Source organism: Eurypyga helias, unplaced genomic scaffold (genome assembly GCF_000690775.1).
Source record: "Eurypyga helias isolate BGI_N326 unplaced genomic scaffold, ASM69077v1 scaffold13881, whole genome shotgun sequence".
In the NCBI taxonomy this organism is placed as follows: Eukaryota; Metazoa; Chordata; class Aves; order Eurypygiformes; family Eurypygidae; genus Eurypyga; species Eurypyga helias.
In genome coordinates this window covers 9,369-28,285 of record NW_010232823.1, presented here as the reverse complement: position 1 = coordinate 28,285, position 18,917 = coordinate 9,369, and the positions used below count along the sequence as shown (strand labels likewise).

The window sequence follows — 18,917 nt, the reverse complement described above, 5'->3', positions numbered from 1 at the left end:
GGTGCGCGTCCCTCCGCCGTCCCGCTGCCCTTCTGCATCGGAGCGCTGGCATCTCGAACGGCGCGGGGAAAAGAATCCCTGCCGGAAAGGCTTTCCGGTGGCACAGAGTAGCCTGATGCGGCTGAAGTGTGCTGGAGGGTGAGAAGAGCTCGAAGCACCAGGCAGAAAATGAAGGCCTAACTTGAAAAACCCCAGATTTGAATAGAACCCATGATGTCCTGCTGTTCCTCTCACCCGAGATTCCTTTAAGACCAAATTTTCTAGCCTGGTAGTTCAACAATATTTCCATTAAATACTGCACTGAAATATGAAGACGTACATATGTACACAATATTGCCTGAAATAAAATGCATCCCTTGTTTCACGTGAAATTACTCATCGAGATTCATAATCTGGCTAGCGGTGAGGCTGACAGTTTGGGAGACAGAATAGCCTCTGTCTTACTGCCCAAGAGTTTCACGGAATATCATGCCATCATGAAGAACAGAGTTGTATTTTGCCTGGCAAGTAACACAAAACAAAGGTGATGTGGCACACTGCAAGTGTTTCCTCTGAAGCTCAGCCTTTTAAAACTGGGAAAGGTACCACACGTTTTTCATCAATGCATAGTGAAGATCTGTGGAAAAGACCAAAAATCTTACTTCACACCGAGAGGTGGCTGTCCTGTGCCAGACTGGCACTGTGGGGTTGGTTTTCAGTCACCTGTTTAATCCCCAGGATGCAGGATGGAGGTGGCGATGGGGAGAGGATGGTCTATGATGGCACAACCCCTTCCTTCCCACGGACCACACTCTGCACGGGAAGCGGGGGATGGCTCATTCCCCGTTGCTTTGTTTGGGAATTGTACTTGTTTGACTGAACTGGAACATGGAAAGTTGCTTTGCTGAAGTTTGCGAGACTCTCAGCGCTCTGCAGTGAGAATACCAGCAGTGGGTGTGCTGTAAGCAGTACTATCCCAATTCCTGCAACATTGCTCATGGCTAAACGGTGGGGCTGGTGCCAGCAGTGTAGATATACTTTCTTTAGATGTCAGGAAATAGAAGACAGAAAAACAGTGGCTCTAAAGAGGTTGGAAGGTAAATAAAATACATAATTCTAGAAATACCATTTTAGTAGGTACTATTATGTGGATAGAAGTACTCAGTGATGAGGCTTATACCACATTTTTCCAAACAGGTTATATTAGCAAAATACAGCATTTATGTAAATGTTCTGTATGCTTCCGCAGTTGGGATTTACTAGCCTCTTAAACCTTTATCAGCATCTCTTTGGTTACGCTGGTGTAGACTTGTGGACTGACCTACTGCTGAGGAAGGGCAGTGATGCTAATGAAGCTAACAGTAGCAACACCGTCTGCTGAGTTTCTTCCTTGTATGTGAAAAGAAAAATGGTCACAGCAAACACTGCTTGACAAGCTCATTTCACCTGGACCTCGCCAAGTGCTTCTTCAAGAGCTGAGGGAATTTGCCTTTTGCTGAAGGAAGTGCAGGAACATAAACATATATATGGGAAAATACTAATTTTTACAGACGTGCATTTTATTTGTGCGTGAATTGTAGTCATGTTGTGCATTTTGAATTCAGAACAAAGAGCTTAACAATTTTTTGCATTATCTTCTCAGTTTTTTACTAATATAAGCTTCAGTTTCCTGCGAGAATCTAATGGTGCTTTATATCTGTCCGTTCATGGTCTCATCTTTATTATTATTAATGTTATTGTTGTTATTGGCTGAGCATCTCTTGTTTGGGGCTACAGCAAGCACTGTGGTAGGGAGGGTGTATGGTTGTGTACGGCAGTGCCATACTGACTTAAAAAAAAACATTAGACTGGACGTAGTTGCACAAGCAGAACAGAAACTTTATTACGTAGATTCTTTTGTAAGGAAACTATAGCTACTGACAGAAGACAAGCTTGTCATCTCTGACCCATCGAGCCACATGATCATGTACAAAGGGAGAGGAAATGTAAGGACAGACATCAAGCTGTTGTACATTCTTGCATTACGGCCTTGTGATTGGGCGAAAGTAGAAGGCTATTTCTCTCAGCATTAGCCAATGTGCAGGCTGCACTGGGTTTACATGGTGTCACGGGCAAGAGGACATCCAGTATTTCTTTATTAGAATCTCCTGTCACGAGTAGAAGTGGGTTTGCCATCATCTTCCGTGCCTGTGCGACCTCTTCCACTGCTCATAAATGCTGTTGTAGGAGAGAAAAAAAATCAACTAGGGAACCCCCCCGGTGCTGCTAACACACCAAAGAGCCGTGCGATGGGTTGGTTGTTTCCTCAAGATCTTTTGTACGTGTCAAAGGGGGAACTGCCTTTACACCTTCTTTTCTCTCCCTACTGTTCCTCATCCAGTAAATCTTAAGAGTACATGTCACATGTTGTATTTGGATGTATCGTGTATGTTGTGTGAGTCAGCAGAGGAACTTGGGAATCTTTGGGAGATGTCAGTATTTTAGGATCCCATGAGGAGTTCATGCAATCATTTTGACAAGCTGCTGGTTCAAAACTGCACATAGAATAAGATAAAGTATTACATTTTTGACTCTAAATGGTAAAGAATGTGGTCATTGCAGAGAGAATATGTGTGAGTAAGAAGAAATCCTAAGCCAAAAAGATGGGGTTATTTAATCCTATCGTAAAAATTAATTTCAGCCCCTCTTTAAATCAAAATTTTTCTTACCATCCTTGGGGTTCACTCCTGACATCCTGTGGGAAAGAAGAAATGTTCGATTAATGACCATCTCTGACCCTGTCCCTTGAAACCACCCATCCGCTTAGGACCCCCCCTTCCCCCATGTGAACCGCCATGATTTCACACCGCTGCTTTCTGCGGGTTGTTTCAGGTGCGCTGTCACTAGTGCTACTGCCAAGGTGCTCTCTGCTTTCAAGGGCACTCCTGGATACTCAGGGGGAAATACGAACAGCAGTCAGACCACTTCTTCGTCCCGCTGTATCTCTATATACTCTTCTCAAACTGTCATCATCTAGAAACAGAGTACGGAGCTGATTCCTCCTCCTAAGTGATACGTAATTCCATGTACAGATCAGATCTGCGAAATGGGCACTAAAATGTACGTTTTACTACAGTGAGCTGTGGCCTGTACCAAGTTCTTTTCTAGTTGAGAGTACTGCGGTGTGATGATGAGTGTTTTTACCTCTGTGCACAAGGGTAGAAAATCAAGAGCTACGGAAATACTGAGACCAGCTTCTTACAGGTTATTTCAGGGTGAAGCCATTGTTCCAGTGCAACAAAAGGCTTGTGTAGGACACATACGGTGCCTGGTGCCTTCTATAAGTCCTTGTAGTCAAAATGGTTGCATTTATATTTTCAGATCATCAGCCCAATTCGTCTGGAGATGTAGCTTAAGTTACAGCAATGCCTGGGATTTTGCCAGGCATCTGTTTTGCCAGTAATTTAGTAATTTGGAGGCAGCTCAACAGCCATAAATTACTGCTTTACAAGGTGTCAGGTCATTAACCTTACCTAATCACTTAGGATTTGTATGTAGTAACTTACTGAGAGTCCTGGCCCTCCAGCAACTGGCGGTACGTGGCAATTTCCTGCTCCAGGCGACTTTTGATGTCCATGAGCATTCTGTACTCCTGGTTCTGACGCTCCATGTCGCATCGAAGTTCACTCAATTGCTCCTCAACGCTGGTGATGAGGGCCTGGATCTGTGCCAGCTGAGCGCAGTATCGTCCTTCCGTGTCTCGCAAGTTGGCTTCCAGTCCGGCTTTCTAAAGCGGGAGAGCATTGGAATGGGTCAGCAAGCGGCCGTGTCCCACAGAGGGGGAGCCTGAGGCAAGGCAGGGCAGAGCGGGAGGAAGGGGAGAGTGTACTCGCGGTGACGCGTGAGGAGCGTGGGACAGCTCCGTACCATGCTGAGCTGGGACTGGAGCTCGATCTCCAGGCCCTGGACTGTGCGTCTCAGTTCCGTGATCTCCGATTTGCTGGTCTGTATCTCTTGCGTGTGGGTGGCTACTTCACGGTTCAGCTCATCAGTCTGAAAGAAAAACACAACTGTAAAACCACAGGCATATTGTATAACATTTTTGAAATTATTCTGCGAAAGGGAGGCCCATCCCATCTGCCAGGACAGTGATAATGAGGGAATACATCCCTGTGGTGTTTATTGGCACAACCGTACCTGGGTGAAGAACCAGGCCTCGGCATCTTTGCGGTTCTTCTCAGCCAGAGCTTCGTATTGTTCCCTCATCTCAGAGAGAATTCTGGTCAGGTCGATGCCAGGAGCCGCATCCATTTCCACATTGACTGTTCCGCTCAGCTGATTTGAATACTCTTTCATTTCCTGCATGGGCAGAAGGCAGAGGGCACAAGAAAGGTTAGGCGCTCTCTTCTCATTCACTTCCTGCCATCGGCAGTCCATGCAGCGGTACACGGTACTTTAATTATCAAGTATGGTAGGTGGAACACACACAATGTTTCTCACACTTTATTGATCACTGCACATGCTTTTCTACGCTCCGCACGGACTCACACACGTTTACACGTAACTCAGGGGTTTGTTTCTTCTGCTCAACTGTCTCAGCGACCTGTCGTGGGTGTGAATGTCCAACTTAAACTAATAGGTTGGGACACTTTGGAATCAGAGAAATGCCTCTCAGGACACACTTTGGATTCTTCTTATGTTACAATTTTCTTCTTACCAAGCTAATGTTGTCATCCTTGGGTTTTTTTGTTTGGATTTCCCCCTTCCCGCCCCAGAGGCATGAGTTTCAAAGGGAAGTAATTTTCTCTCTGCACTGTTACGGACTCTCACCTCCTCGTGGTTCTTCTTGAGATAAGCCAGCTCCTCCTTCAGTGTTTCGATCTGCATCTCGAGGTCAGCTCTGGACAGGGTCAGCTCATCCAGGACTCTGCGCAGGCCGTTGATGTCAGACTCCACGCTCTGGCGCAGGAATAACTCGTTCTCATATCTGCAGTTTAAAAAAGAAGCAAGCACTGGAATATGTGCGAGTTTGTATTCAGTAGAGCTAGAAAACTATGAAGTTTGCTATTGGAGGTAGGAGGAAGAGTGGGCTATAAATGAAAGCGTATATATTAAGAAGTGTAAAGGGAGTAAAGATGGTTTTTTCCAACATCCTACTGTGACATATGAAATCACCTGCATTGCCACCTGACTGCATTCTCGAGGAGTGCATGATATTTCAGTTTGCAGAACCTAAGCGTGATTATCAGCATCAATAGAGAAGTTGTCACACAGGACAGTCCATTTGCAGTGTCCTCTGAAATTTGGTGTGAAGAAAGCCCCAGACTGCCCAGTTCTGCCAGGGACACTGATACAAACCTGAAGGTACATTGCTGCAAGATAAATCAGTTGCACAAGTGTCTTTGTCATCTTTTCCACAGTGTCTGAGTTACTGCTGAGTACAGGAGCTGGATAAGGCCAAAATTACCCTTTGCTTGTCTTTTCCTAATTTCAGGCTCTGTGAGAGAGAACTGAGCAGTGATCTCTGCATGCCACTCTCTTCCTTTCAAGTTAAAACCCCAACCTATTCCTGTCTTCTTTTCCCCTGTGATTCAGGCTAGTAAAAATAGTTAAGAGCATCACTAAAAAACTAAGACATGAACTATAACTTCCTATGGAAACAGCTCAGTGATCTGGATACTGTGTTCTACCACGTTGATATTCCAAACTGATCCTTCACCGCATCACTTCTGTTTGCTGGGTTTTTTAAATCAGAGATTACCAAGGAATACCTATCCATAATTTCAGTGTGTCCTTCAATGACTGAAGAACTTAATTTTCTAGATAAAAAGTAATACTAAACTTGAATGATCTGAGAGAGAGAGACAAGGGTAGAGAAGACAGATGTGCTCCAGGTAAACTTACTTCAGTCGGAAGTCATCTGCAGCCAGCCTGGCATTGTCGATCTCCAGAATGACTCTGGAATTGTCAATAGTAGCTGCAAGGATCTAGCAATTTAGAGACACAGAAAAAGGTTCCTGTGAATAATGGTGAAACATCACGTTCCCGAGTACAGCGTGAGTAGTTACTGTGGCTGTAAACCAGCAAAGATAGAAAAAAAAAGACCTCTGGGGGCTAAACATGCTTTTTGGATTGCAATAGCCATGTCCATGCATTATGTTGCTCTGGTCACACTGTAGTTCTTACAGCTTTCATAGAGAAACCCCAGAAACGCTAAGCTCTTTCTCACATTCCATATGCAAATCAGATACCTTTGTGTAATCAGAAAATGCGTTTGTACAACACCTGATCTTATCTGTAGCTGGGGGAGTTCTCTTTCCAGCCTTTGAGGCCTACCTGTCACCTTCTGCACTATTTGATTTCTGAATAAATACACTGACAAATCTTAACACATTTTGCCATGTTTTGCTAACTTTTAGTGCAATCATTTTAATTTCAACAAGTGTCACTTTTTCAGGGTAACGTATTTGGTTTCTAAGTTGAGAAAAAGCTGCTCTTTTCTGCTGGAATGCTGACAACTACGATATATTGGGGATTAGGGAATTCAGTATTTATTTTGTGATTATTTGAGCTTATTTTAAAGAAGTGGAATATGCAGTTCCACAGTTGTAATGCATTCCTATAACTCCTCTTCATCTGAAAGTCATACCTTGTCTCGGAGATCTTCAATTATCTTGTAATAATTGCTGTAGTCGCGGGCTGGGCTGGTGGGAGCTTGCTTCTGATACCAGTCTCGGATTTTAACTTCTAAATCTGAATTTGCCTCTTCCAGTGCTCGTACCTTGTCCAGGTACGAAGCCAGACGGTCGTTCAGATTCTGCATAGTTATCTTCTCATTTCCAGAGAGAAGGCCATCGCCACCACCAAAGCCACCACCAACTTCCAAACCTCCACCAAAGCCAGCACCCCCACCAAAGCCAGCTCCCCCCCCAAAGCCAGCGCCCCCACCAAAGCCACAGGCTGCACCACCACCGAAGCTACTGTAGCCTCCTCCATAGCCACCACCAAGTCCAGAACCCAAGCCACCACCATACCCGCCTCCTACAGAGGAGACATACCTAGCTGAAGAGATGGAGACACCCCTGCCACCAGATCCTCCATGTATGCTAGGAGCTCGGCAGGTTCCTCCCGTCCGGATTGAGGAAAGGCGAGAGCTGTTACTTCCACCCCCCCCGAAGCCACCACCATAGGTAGAAGAAGAGCTCTGCAGGAAGGTAGTGGCCATAGCTGCGGCACAAGAAGGCGCTGAGCTCAGTTACTCGGCTTGGTTTGGAAGAGGCAAGTGTGTGCCTTCACTGCCCTGGTGCCTCTTTTATATCCTCAAGATAGGGTGTTTGGAGACAAACCCAACCTGCAGCCCTCCCTCCAAAATTTCTCCTCCCTAGAGGTGAGGCCAATTATGATGACATTCCTGACAAAGAGAGCTGGCTGCATATCGCAGGGGCTAGGGCTTGGGCTTCTTTTTTAATTAAACAAAAGGGATGATTCAGATGAGTGGTTTTTCTTCGGGCTATAGTTCTGAAACTTGGAGTTTACTTCTCTGACATTTGAGAATGGAAAAACAAAGTTCAATCACACCCACTTACCACTTGCAGCAATCACCATGGTTATGGCAAGAACATCAACTTTTTCTGACAATGAAGTTGAAGTAAAATTCTCCTTTCATTGAAAAATGTACAATCATGAGTTCATCTCACCCTTATTTCTTCTTTTCTATCCCTATTTTTTCCCCTTAAAAAATTGGAATCGAATTTGGTATGTTCTTATTCCTGTTTGTTGCTTGGAACTACTATTTAGGTTTTGGAGCCTGAATTTGTAGTGCAAAAAGCTGTCATCAAAGTACTGCATGAGGAGCAATTAGCACCCATCCCCTGCACGGAAGGGTGGGCATAGTTAATTCACTAACACTTGTGAAATAGTCACGAAGGGTAATACAAGATTGAAATAATGAAAGAAGAAATGTGAGAGGACCAAGTTCCTGTTACTTTTGGAAAATGTAAACTAATGGGGTTTAAGATGAAACTGTTCAGATCGCAGTTAATGTATCTGAAGCCAATATGCACTGTGCCACGAAGGAACTCTTGAAGATAAGGTTTGCGAAGCCCTTGGACAAGTCCCCTTCATCCCGCATTTAAAGTGGGAGTCTGGCACCGGGGCATTTCACATCTAGGAACGTGCTAGCGAAATTCCGCAGGCGGTAGGTCAGTAACACAGCTCCGTTCAAACTGGTAGTTATGGGAAAGCAGATTTGGGAGACTTTTAAGGAAGTATTAACTGCGTATTTACCCTGCTGGGGTGTGTCACTGGGGATAATGTGTGTGCGGAGTGTGGCAACTGCGCAGAGTTTGCAGAAACGGCCCCGTTCTCTCTGCAGAGCAAGGTGACGTTCTTGTGCTGAAGCCACCACTGCGGGTGCCGATAAGCTGGTGCTGAGGAGCACAGTGCTCGAAGGAAACGGAGGGTTGGGAGGAGGGAAAAAAGCAGGGACGAAGCGAAGATGGGAGGGACTTTCTCGGGTCTCTACTTCAGAACCACCAGAATTATCTTGAAGTAAAAGAAAAATGATGTTTGCTAACAACCACATAGGGAGAGCGTGGGTTTAGCGCAGTTTTGTGCAGTACCTGTCAGCAGAGAATGAGCTTAGAATTCGGGCTGGGTGGTTTCAGGTAAACTGGGGCTCATAGCAGCTGTTGGAATAAACCGAGGGGTTTTCTGGAATTTACAGGTGGGACCTTCATGCAGCCTCAGGGGAACAGGCAGCCCTTTTGCTAGCAAAGATGTGTGCTTGGGAGGAAGGAAACATGGAGGCTGTGGCTGTGGTGCCGCTGCACAGCCTGTTCTGAGGGTGTCCACTCACGCTGCAGCCATTGGAAAAGCCAGGCTGCTCATATCCGTGGAAACATGTTTCAAACCGAACCTGGCCCTTCGCCACGGCTGTTCAGTTTTGCTGCGGGGCAGATTAATGGTTCTGTGCAGTGCGCCAGGTCCGTGTATCTCTGGGAGTTCGGATCTCAGAAACAAGTCGAGACAAACTCTCCCTAAGATAAAAAAAGCTTCCTTAGGACCCCTGTAATGTAACTATCCCGAGGCGTGCCTGCTGCAAGGGGCAGCTCGGCTGAGGGATCCCAGAACAAGCATCATCAAATTCCATCAAAAAAAAAAATCCAGCAAAGTCACTTTTAGAAAACACCATAAACTTTAACAGGAAACTCGGGGTTTTTCGTTCAGTCTCTTTGACTCAGTCATTATGACTTTTGGAAGCTTGTTGGTGAAATACACTTTACTGCTTAAAGTGCCTCATGCGTTTTTCAGCCTCAGGCCAAAGCTATTAGGGTTAGGATTCCGATAAACACAGAGCCTAGAGCTCCAGGGACAAGGGGATTCCAAAGGCATCCCAAGGGGAGCAGGCACTGCACAGCATTCTAGATTGTTATCAGATGAACACTTACAAAAGCCAGGTGGCAGATACAAAGCTGTTTCTTTCCTCTAGAGTATTTACCATTGGGAAACCAAAAATAATCAGCCGACACAGATTCCATCCTAATCCCGTAAGTCAGAATTCCACAGCGGTGGGGATTCTGTGGCTTTTTCGATTTTCTGTAAACCATCAAGCTCAGACCTTTGCGTGTGTGCCTTGTCATCAACAGCTTGTACGTGCAGAGTTCGCCCTTGCAGACCTGAGCCTTACCCCTGCCTGCATCCACTGTGCTGTTTGTTCTCTCATGTTAAACAACGGCTTGTAAGGAATTCCTCACATTTTACCAGAAATTGTCAGCGATATTGTCACCTCACTAGAGGATGGAAGGAAGGGGGCTGCAGTGGAGCCCTGTGGACTCGGGAGGCGGTGTTAGAGATAAGTTATTTGCAGCTTGCTGCAGTTGCTGGGCGTCACAGGTATGTTCCTAAAGAGAAAACCCCTTGCTTCTTGAGAGCTTACCCACGAACGTCGACTCTTCTGGGGAGAGCAATGGGAACTCTGGCTGCACCTCCACACTGAGAGCAGACTGCTGGCAACTGCTTGTGTGTTCACAATTTGCTCACTAGTGGTATTTATTTATATGGATTTTGTGGGTTTGTTCTCCACGCTGAAGACTACTGTACCAACACCTACGTGTGTTACAGCATTTTATTATAGACTGGGTAAGGCAAAGCTTGCTTTGGTGAAAAATTCGGTAACACTTGGTATTTACATTAGTAAAAGTTTAGAAATTGAAAGTGCTTTGATGAATCTAATGGAAGTATGTGGAAAGCATCTGTCCTTAGTTCAGGTCTAGGTCTTGGGCTATGTCTACATACAGTCATCCTCTGCGATTTTTATGTCTGCATTTTAGCTACGTGCTGTCTAGCATTTAGAAGAAAATCAGTTTCATTTCTCTAAATGCACAATGTTTGGAGTGCTTCCCAATTCATAATCCTAGAAGCTTAAAGGAACATCTCAAATCCGTGCTCTGTGTGCTGGCAGTGATCTGTGTGCTCTGTGCGTTCAACCTTCAGCTCTGTTCTGCAGCTCCAACGTGAACCTCAGTCTACAAAATGTTCTCCTTACAGTCTATACAAGGACATTGAAACTCATCTCCTGCCAGAATTTAAAAAAGGGCTATTTCAAGCTTATGCCCTTACTCTGTTCTCGCTGTCTTCACTCTAAGATTTGTTATCCAGTGACTTGAGACACAGTTTCATCCTTCGCACAGGACTCAGCGTCGTGCTTGTGGTGCATAAGCTGCTTGGTTTGTCATGCATCCGCAGAGCTTTCCTGCAGGACATTCCCTGACATGTCTGTGCTGTGCAAGCTCCTTTGTTGCTTCTGTTACGGGATTAACGGAGTTGACACACTTCAGCCTCTCCTTTCAGGAGGACAGAGAGTTCCATTCAAGAAGCAGCTTGTTTATCACCTGAGTCGATAAAACCATCACTCAGACATTACATACCTTTAGAAAACTCTTCTTACTGAATCAAACTCTAAAATTATAGTGTCTGAGGGATTTTACATGAAACATTTCACCAAAAATCCTTCATTGCCCTAGAAATATGGGACAAAATCAATAGAATTATAAACTAAAATTCAAATCAGACTTTGAAAACAAGAATTCCAGCCTTTTCAAGATTCTGTCAAGTCTCTGAAGCCCCAATTTCTTTAGCAGGGTTTATGAATTCATTCAGTTCTTGGGACTTTCAACCTCTTAAACACTTTTAAACTGTTGACCTTTTAAACATTTTTTTTTCTAAATACGCATTTAATTCAGTCTTTGAAAATAAAACTTTTGGGTCAGAAAAATGCATCTGCAAAGTGTTCTTAGGACTTATATTTTGCATTCTTGGCGCATGAGAATTTCTTGTCAGGCTCTCATTTGCAGCTGTACAACAGGAGAAATCCCCACCAGTAACCTCATACTCTGGTTTTGCCACAAGAACTTGCTCTCAGGGGATGGGATTTGTTAAGATTAAAAAACAGACCTGGAGTTTTTTGTTCTTTTCTTCTGGAAAGGATTCCAGGTCTGACTGTTGTAGGCAATAAATTTGGTACAAAGCATTTATTAGGAAGCCAGACCTCAGGAAGAGCCTGTACTGAAGCATTTAATGCACAAGAGCTTTCTTCTTGCTCCTCCAGCAGCGGACACCGACTGGGTGAGCTTCTGAAGAACCACTTGCATCTCCTGTGTGCCACTGCTCCCTCTCGATTCCATGCTTGTTGCCACCACAGCACCTCAGTCCCCCTGTTCTTAGTCCCCTCTTCTCTAGATCCCTTTGCAGGTTCCTACTTTTGTGACAGTTTTTCTTTGCTGTCACAGTTTTTCCGTGTCACAGTGAAGCCACTGCCCAGTGCTGTCATGCTAGATTGCCAGAGCCTAAGCCGGTGTTGTCCTTCAGCACTTGACAACTGATGTTGACAGGTCACCTGAGTCACTGCTGCACCATTTTCTTTGCTGTCACAGTTTTTCCGTGTCACAGTGAAGCCACTGCCCAGTGCTGTCACGCTAGATTGCCAGAGCCTAAGCCAGCGTTGGCCTTCAGTACTTGACAACTGATGTTGACAGGCTGCACCAAACCAAGCACCAGCGCCTCTTGACTGAGGAGGGTTGCCCAACCGTGAGAGAGGAGGCCCATAGCTCTGGGATGCTCCTTGCTGTGCAAACACTCCATTCATCTGTAAACTAGTTAGAGACAAGAGTGAAATAGTTGTTCCCTCCCAAGTCCAGGGAGAGAGGTATCGATGGATATGATGATGTGTCCCTGAAACTGCAAGATGATCCACCCTGCGGGAGTGCAGTATTGGGGTGCTTGAGTCTGGGCATACCGCCAGTTCACCCTGTTGATGAGCTTTGGGATAGTGGGAGGTGGGAATGTGGTAGGTTATCGCCATGATTTTCTTTTAGCACAAACCCTGACAAGTTTCTTTGGCTGTAAGCTTGCAGAGGGGTGGTTGGAAGTGAAATTGCTGATTTCTGGGGCCTGAACTAAAGGTGATTAGAAGTTCAGCTAGGACAATATCCCTTCAATGGCATGAGAATGAAGGTGGCCAAAACTGGTGCTAAAGGTTCTTTACCTCTGTCTGAGCTGGGAAAGTGAGAGAAGAAATCTCCCAAGTGCTTCTTACTCCTGTTTCTTTCTGTCAGAGTTATCTTCAAGCCATTTTTACAGCTCTATATTGTTCCCTAACAAACCGTCCCCCAGCTCCCAGGGTTACTTCACTTCTCGCTGTTACTGCTGTTCAGAGTGCACAGCCATTGGCGTTAGAAGCAGAAGTCACTCTTGTATTCCCCACTCTGAGGGGCTGAGGGTGCTGCCGCCTCCCTACGCAGAGCTCCTGCCAGCCAGAGGAGCCAGAGGAATGGGAGGTGGAGCTCGAGCCACCCACAGGCACTATGGGCACTAAGCTGCCGAGGGGGCTGGCTGGATGTTTCCTGCCTGATGGAAGGCAAACTTCCGTAACGATATCACAGTCACCTCAAAGACGTTAAGATTGCAAGAAGATGATCATCTTTATTAGCATAGAGACAGCAATTCAGTACATGAAAGAAGACGAAATGATTGAAAAGCTAACTTAATTTGCAAATTAATCACCACTAAATGGATGAATCTTCCTAAACTTTGTGTGGCCAAGAGTTTTCTGTGCTTTAACATAGTGATTTCCAGCAGTTTAGTGATTCCTCTTCGTTTCAGTTCCTGTGTGTTGTCTGCTTTTTCTCATTTTGAAGATGACATTTGGAGAACTTTCAGTACTATTTTCCATCTGCCAGCTTGTCTCTTCTGTCTGCAATAACATGGCGAAAAGAAGAGTGGTTACTTGAACAGCACACACAGGAGACCGCCACACGATGGGCGCTGAGCGTAGCTTATGTCTTGTCTCTCATTCCCTTTTCTCAGAAGTTTTCTTCTTCATAGCACTGGTTTGAGTCATTCATCACTTCTACACTACAGCTGACCTTTAAAAGTTTGAGCCAAGCTTTACCTGCATGTTCATACAGTTCCCCTGAGCTTAAATTACTTGTATCCTTTCATCTGGGGGAATGATTAAGCTTTTTGAGCTTTACTGAGCCTTTACTGGAGCATCGTCTGAGATTTTTTCCTGATGTCTAACATCCCTAAATGACTGAAATCTGTTGAATTCTAGCCAGAGTCATCATTCGTTAATTATTCGATTTATTGCTGTGACAGAAAGCAGTGCGGCAGCCCAAGACACAACTGCCATAATGTCCGTAAACTGCCTTTTAGAAAGAAAACTTCATTGACTCCTAAAGGTTTCCTGAAAGAGAAGGAATTCTTACCAGCAGTTCCAGCGAGGGAGCCAAACATCCTGTAGAACAAAGAGAGAACAGTTGAAAGGAGAAGTAACACATCAAGTGCTGTGTGAGATGAGGATGTATGGAAGCAAATTATCAACCAGGTACATTTTGTGGATGCCCCATCCCTGGGAGTGTCCAAGGCCAGGCTGGATGAGGCTTGGAGCAACCTGGTCTAGTGGAAGGTGTCCCTGCCCATGGCAGCAGGGTTGGAACTGGATGGGCTTTAAGGTCCCTTCCAACCCAAACCATTCTGATTGTATGGATATACTCAGAGAAGGGATGGTCATCTCCTTGCTCCCCCTCTCAGCTCAGGAGAAGGAATTGTTGTAGGAAATACATTTTTAAACAGCTGCCATGGCAAAAGACAATTATGGAGAAGAAGGAGTAGAAGAGATCCAAACCATTCAACTTCCACCTCATTTTTTGTTCTAGGCTATGAGTTATTTTCCTCCTTGAGGCTGTATGTGAAACGACAGGTAGCTGTGCTCCCATGTGCTCCCATCCTCTTAACGGCTGCCTGAAACAGCTGCCTTGTCTGCCTTTACTTCTCTGCAAAATACTTTCTTCTACACCGATTCCTGTGAGGCAAGAGCTATTTAACTGGTAACAGGACGTTTATGGTAATTTGGTGTTAATCCTTACATTCTGTAAGGCATTACTAACTGCACTGTGCTTCCTGAATGTCCAGCAGCTAATGGTTAGTTACCACTTTAACCTTAATTGCATTTAATCTCTTGTACTGCCTGTCTGTTTGCCTTTTTCTTTAGAAACTCTTTGAGGTACTCCATGTAAATGGGAGTTGTAACATTTCTAGCTTTACCATGGTCCAGAAAAATTAATTGGGTGACAATTTTAGAACCCCAGGAGTAGCTGAAGTTGTGTTTACGGTGGTGCTGTGGCAAACGAGCACCGTGGCATGGTCAAACTTTATGAGGCCAAGCAAAAATGGTTTCTGCAGCGAGCTGGTACTTACTGGGACTCCTGGCCTTCCAGGAGTTGTCGGTAAGTGTTGATCTCTTGCTCCAGTCGAGTCTTGATATCCATGAGGATCTTGTACTCGCTGTTCTGCCGCTCCATGTCGGCTCGGAGCTCAACCAGCTGCGCCTCGATGCTGCCAATGAGGCCCTGGGTCTGTGCCAGCTGGGCGCCGTACCGCGCTTCCACGTCTGCCAGCGTGCTTTCCAGCGCCGCTTTCTGCCAGAGGGGAACCACAGCACTGTTGCTGCCAGGTGCAGGACTCCTTGCAGGAGGGGCACAGGCACCCATTACAGTGGGGGGGGACCAGGCAGTGCACGTGGTCACATACCATGCTGAGCTGGGACTGAAGTTCTATTTCCAGCCCTTGGAGGCTGCGTCGCAGGTCGGTGACTTCAGACTTGCTGCTCTGCAGTTGTTCAGTATTGACAGCTACTTCATGGTTCAGCTCTTCAGTCTGGAACAGGGAAAAAGCCACATGAGAAATACGGGGCCTCTAGGTAGAGGTCCTAAGTCTTTCATGGTGTGTTTTAATAATTATTTTGGTTCTATCACCAATTTTTTTGTTTAGTATTTGTATAGTACAGAGTTTTTTCTACCTTGCTGTGGAACCAGGCCTCAGCATCCTTCCTGTTCTTCTCAGCCATGTGTTCATACTGGTCTCTCATGTCAGCCAGGATCTTGGACAGGTCAATGCCTGGAGCAGAGTCCAGTTCAACACTGACCTGGCCAGCTAATTGCCCTCCCAGGGCACTCTTTTCCTGTGTGGACATGGCAGAGGAAGACAAAAGAGGGTACAATCATAGACTGAAAACATGATTCTGCAAGGGCCCAGGTCTGACTGAGCCCCCTTAGATACCTGCAGGGGGTATCTACACAGAAATCTTCACTGTTGGAGTGCCCAGGGCAATCCCAAGGGACTCCACATTTCCACATGTTGTTTTTCTGGTGTCACTTTAAAACATGTTTCTTGGGGATTTTTTACCTCCTCGTGGTTTTTCTTGAGATAAGCCAGCTCCTCATTTAAGTTTTCAATCTGCAGCTCCAGGTCAGTTCTAGCCAGGGTCAGCTCATCCAGGACCTTGCGCAGGCCGTTGATGTCGGCCTCCACGCTCATGCGAAGAGCCTGCTCCGTCTCAAACCTTAAAAAAGCAACCCAAACCTATTCAGCTTAGCTGATTAAGTGAGCCCACCATGGAACACATTATTTGCTTTAAATGTATCTGGTTTTGTAGGATTTATGATATAGCTAATGTCCAGCATGAAGCTTTTCTCCACAGATTTTACATGACATAAAATCGTCCAGGGTGCAACTGGTGCTTTCAGCAATTACATGCAGGGCTGAACTGCGACAACAGGATCTAACTAGTGTTCACACAGCTGGTTTAGAGGCACTCCTGTCTTTTTTCACAGCCTCTGCCCTTTGGCTTAAGGGGCTTTGCCTGCTCGAGAGACCCTTTTCCTTTCAGAAATTACTCACTTGGTTCTGAAGTCGTCAGCAGCCAGCCTGGCATTGTCGATCTGCAGGACAATCTTTGAGTTGTCGATAGTGGCATCAAGGATCTACAAAAAATGAGAGTTTGTTGCTGAGGCTGGAACAAACAGGTTATCTGCTGCCCTGGTCTGAAGATCAAAGAGTTAAGGTTCTAGTTCATCTGTGGCTGCACCTGATAAAAGTGTATTTTGTTTGGTTTCTAGGAAAGTGTGTGTGATCTACAGCAGATAGGCAGCACACATTCATCACCGTACTTTGCCCGGGCTGTCCATTCTGGAGATGGCCTTTTACTTGGCTGCCGCGGGGAGTGGCTTTTACCTGGAAGTCCCACAGAGAGACGAGCGACGGGCTGTGTTAGAGGGGGAGGATTTCGGTGAGCCAGGGGGTAGGTGGTGTTTTAGGACTGAAGCAAGAAACCCATTTCCTGGAGGCCCCTCCTGGCAGAATTTGTTCTCGTTGCACGTTTCTTCAGTGGGAAGTGATTACAAGGTCTGTATGATTTTAAATACATGACATGTTTGCGTTTTGCAAACAGGGGTGTGTATTGCATTTGTACAGTCTTTGAACACAGTTTTATTTCCTAGAATGTCCAGGGTAGTGTTTATTTATTCTTCTAATGCATCATGAAAGCCCCTAAAAGAAATTTTGTTTATTTAGAAGTAATCCCTGTTAATTTTTACCTAGAAACCATGTCTTTTTTCCTGCCACTTTTACAACTCAAAAGGACAGCACAAAACCAGCCAAAACATTTTCTGTCCTCTAACTAAGGGGAGTAAAAGACAGGAGGGGAAAGAATACTAAAAGGAGGACATGTAATTGCCAGTTCTGCCTTTAGTGGAGCTCAGTTCTTGAAATCGGTAGAGAATGTGAATGGGTTGAAGGTAGGAGCAAGTGAAGTGTGTGGGAGCGGTCATGAACCCTGAGCTGAACTGTCAAAACTAAACCTAAACTTTTCTTTCATTTATTTACACAATCAGCCACTGCCTGCATTTTCCGGGGTCTGTATCATCTCAAAGTAATCTGTTATCAGGTACCCATGAGCTGCTGGGGCAAATCCTACATTTATACACAGGATTGGTTACTTCATGTCTGCTCCTTCCCTCCTCCATAAGCCAAATGTTTCCACATTCTGATTTCAATTCCAGGCTCCAGTAAGTGAAATGTGAAAGAAAAATGAACGTATGGTGATGGGAGCTTGAGCTGCTGTCCTCACGTTTACAACATTGCACTCAACCAGTTTTTATTTTTGCTGTTAAAGCAGAGTGTCTGTGACAGAACTGTTTCAAGCTATATGGCAGGTAACAGCCTACAGAGACAGGCAGGCTGCTGCCATTGTTTGGCTCTCTTTACATGTGTTAGCATCTATAGGGTCACATCTAGATTAACTGGTCATATACATGTAGGTGACCAGTGTGTGTGTATATACGTGTGTGTTTGTAAGCAAACATTATCAGAGAGTTAAGTACTAAGCCAGACTGACTGTGCATTCTCTTAGCTAACATTAAAAACGTAGATGATTCCATACTGACAATTTTCTTTATCCACCCCGCCCCATCACTGCATATTCACTTCACCTTCCTCTCCTTTTCATAACTGCAGTGCCTTCTGGGTATTTTCCTAGTGAGCTTTTCTCCCTGGCTTTTTAGGCTTCTGAAGTGCAAATCTAAGCTGATGTTTAATAAATGCTAACACCTACCTTGTCCCGAAGATCCTCAATAGTCTTGTAGTAAGGACTGTAGTCCCGCGCTGGGCTTGGTCCTTGTTTTTGGTACCAGGCTCGGATTTTAGTTTCGAGATCAGAGTTTGCCTCTTCCAGTGCACGCACTTTGTCCAGGTAAGACGCGAGGCGTTCATTCAGGCTTTGCATGGTTGCCTTTTCGTTTCCAGAGAGGAGGCCATCACCGCTACCCAAACCACCACCATAACCACCACTAAAGCTGCTGCTAAAACCACTTCTATATCCACCACCCAGCTCACTTCCTAGGCCAGAAGAGACAAACCTAGCAGAGGAGACGGACACACCTCTGCCACCAGATCCCCCATGGATGCTCGGAGCCCTAAAGGAACCTCCACCAAAACGGATGGAGGAGCCTCCAGGTCCCCCTGCCACAGAAGAGGTGACTTGCCTGAAGCTGTAACTGGCCATGGTGAACACAGGGACCTAACCTGAGCTGCAGCTTATTATCCTGAGGCAGGAGTGTGTGCTCCGTCCCACACCCCTGCTCTTTTATGCCTGGGACAATGGGAGTTGGCTCCAGAATGTGTTATCTGAGACCCGTGGAATTTATCAGCCTTAAGCCCTCTGCCAACACGGCAATTCCTCTTATTGGTCAGTGGCTATGAAGTGGGCTGTGTTTCTTTCCCCAGTGCCCTCGCACAGGAGCTGATTCCGTCCGCCTGACCATTGCCTCTTGAAGCAAAAGGAGGGATTCGGAGGCGTCGCCCTGCTGAGGGGAGCATTTATCCATCTAGTTAGAGTTTACCTACATGGAAACAAAAGGGCTGGGAGTGCACAGCCCTGCTGCAGCCAACGCTGCGGCCGAGTCACACCACGACTTTCTGTGTGTGATCTCAGGAAAGAATTTTAACACAGACTGATAAAGTTAGTAATTGGTAGGCTGATAACAGAGCTTGAAAAGAGCCCAAATGGTGAACAATATGTGTGGACAAAACCTGCTTTCCCAGCCTGCTATTTCCCATATTGC

General features: G+C 45.6%; 2 protein-coding genes across 2 annotated transcripts; both read right to left on the bottom strand.

Moving 5' to 3' along the window:
• Positions 1–2,116: 2,116 nt before the first annotated feature.
• LOC104503327 (keratin, type I cytoskeletal 15-like) lies at positions 2,117–7,183 on the bottom strand. Its single transcript, XM_010161525.1, has 8 exons — positions 6,608–7,183; positions 5,863–5,945; positions 4,789–4,945; positions 4,156–4,317; positions 3,886–4,011; positions 3,525–3,745; positions 2,688–2,713; positions 2,117–2,196 (listed from the first exon to the last, which is right to left on the bottom strand). The coding sequence occupies exons 1-8, from the start codon at positions 7,181–7,183 to the stop codon at positions 2,117–2,119; spliced, it is 1,431 nt and encodes a 476-aa protein (XP_010159827.1).
• A 5,995-nt stretch (positions 7,184–13,178) lies between these two features.
• Positions 13,179–18,358, bottom strand: LOC104504617 (keratin, type I cytoskeletal 19). The gene is made up of 8 exons (XM_010161524.1): positions 17,909–18,358; positions 16,198–16,280; positions 15,703–15,859; positions 15,317–15,478; positions 15,049–15,174; positions 14,716–14,936; positions 13,725–13,753; positions 13,179–13,210 (listed from the first exon to the last, which is right to left on the bottom strand). The coding sequence occupies exons 1-8, from the start codon at positions 18,356–18,358 to the stop codon at positions 13,179–13,181; spliced, it is 1,260 nt and encodes a 419-aa protein (XP_010159826.1).
• Positions 18,359–18,917: the final 559 nt, after the last annotated feature.

Excerpts from the sequence above, each read along its gene's own strand:
- LOC104503327 (XM_010161525.1), bottom strand. The coding sequence starts at position 7,183 with ATGGCCACTACCTTCCTGCAGAGCTCTTCTTCTACCTATGGTGGTGGC. Across the intron at positions 5,946-6,607 it reads TTGAAGATCTCCGAGACAAG|ATCCTTGCAGCTACTATTGA; the intron begins GTATGACTTTCA and ends CTAAATTGCTAG. Across the intron at positions 4,946-5,862 it reads GCAGATGACTTCCGACTGAA|ATATGAGAACGAGTTATTCC; the intron begins GTAAGTTTACCT and ends TTTAAACTGCAG.
- LOC104504617 (XM_010161524.1), bottom strand. The coding sequence starts at position 18,358 with ATGGCCAGTTACAGCTTCAGGCAAGTCACCTCTTCTGTGGCAGGGGGA. Across the intron at positions 16,281-17,908 it reads TTGAGGATCTTCGGGACAAG|ATCCTTGATGCCACTATCGA; the intron begins GTAGGTGTTAGC and ends CATTTTTTGTAG. Across the intron at positions 15,479-15,702 it reads TCAAGAAAAACCACGAGGAG|GAAAAGAGTGCCCTGGGAGG; the intron begins GTAAAAAATCCC and ends ATGTCCACACAG.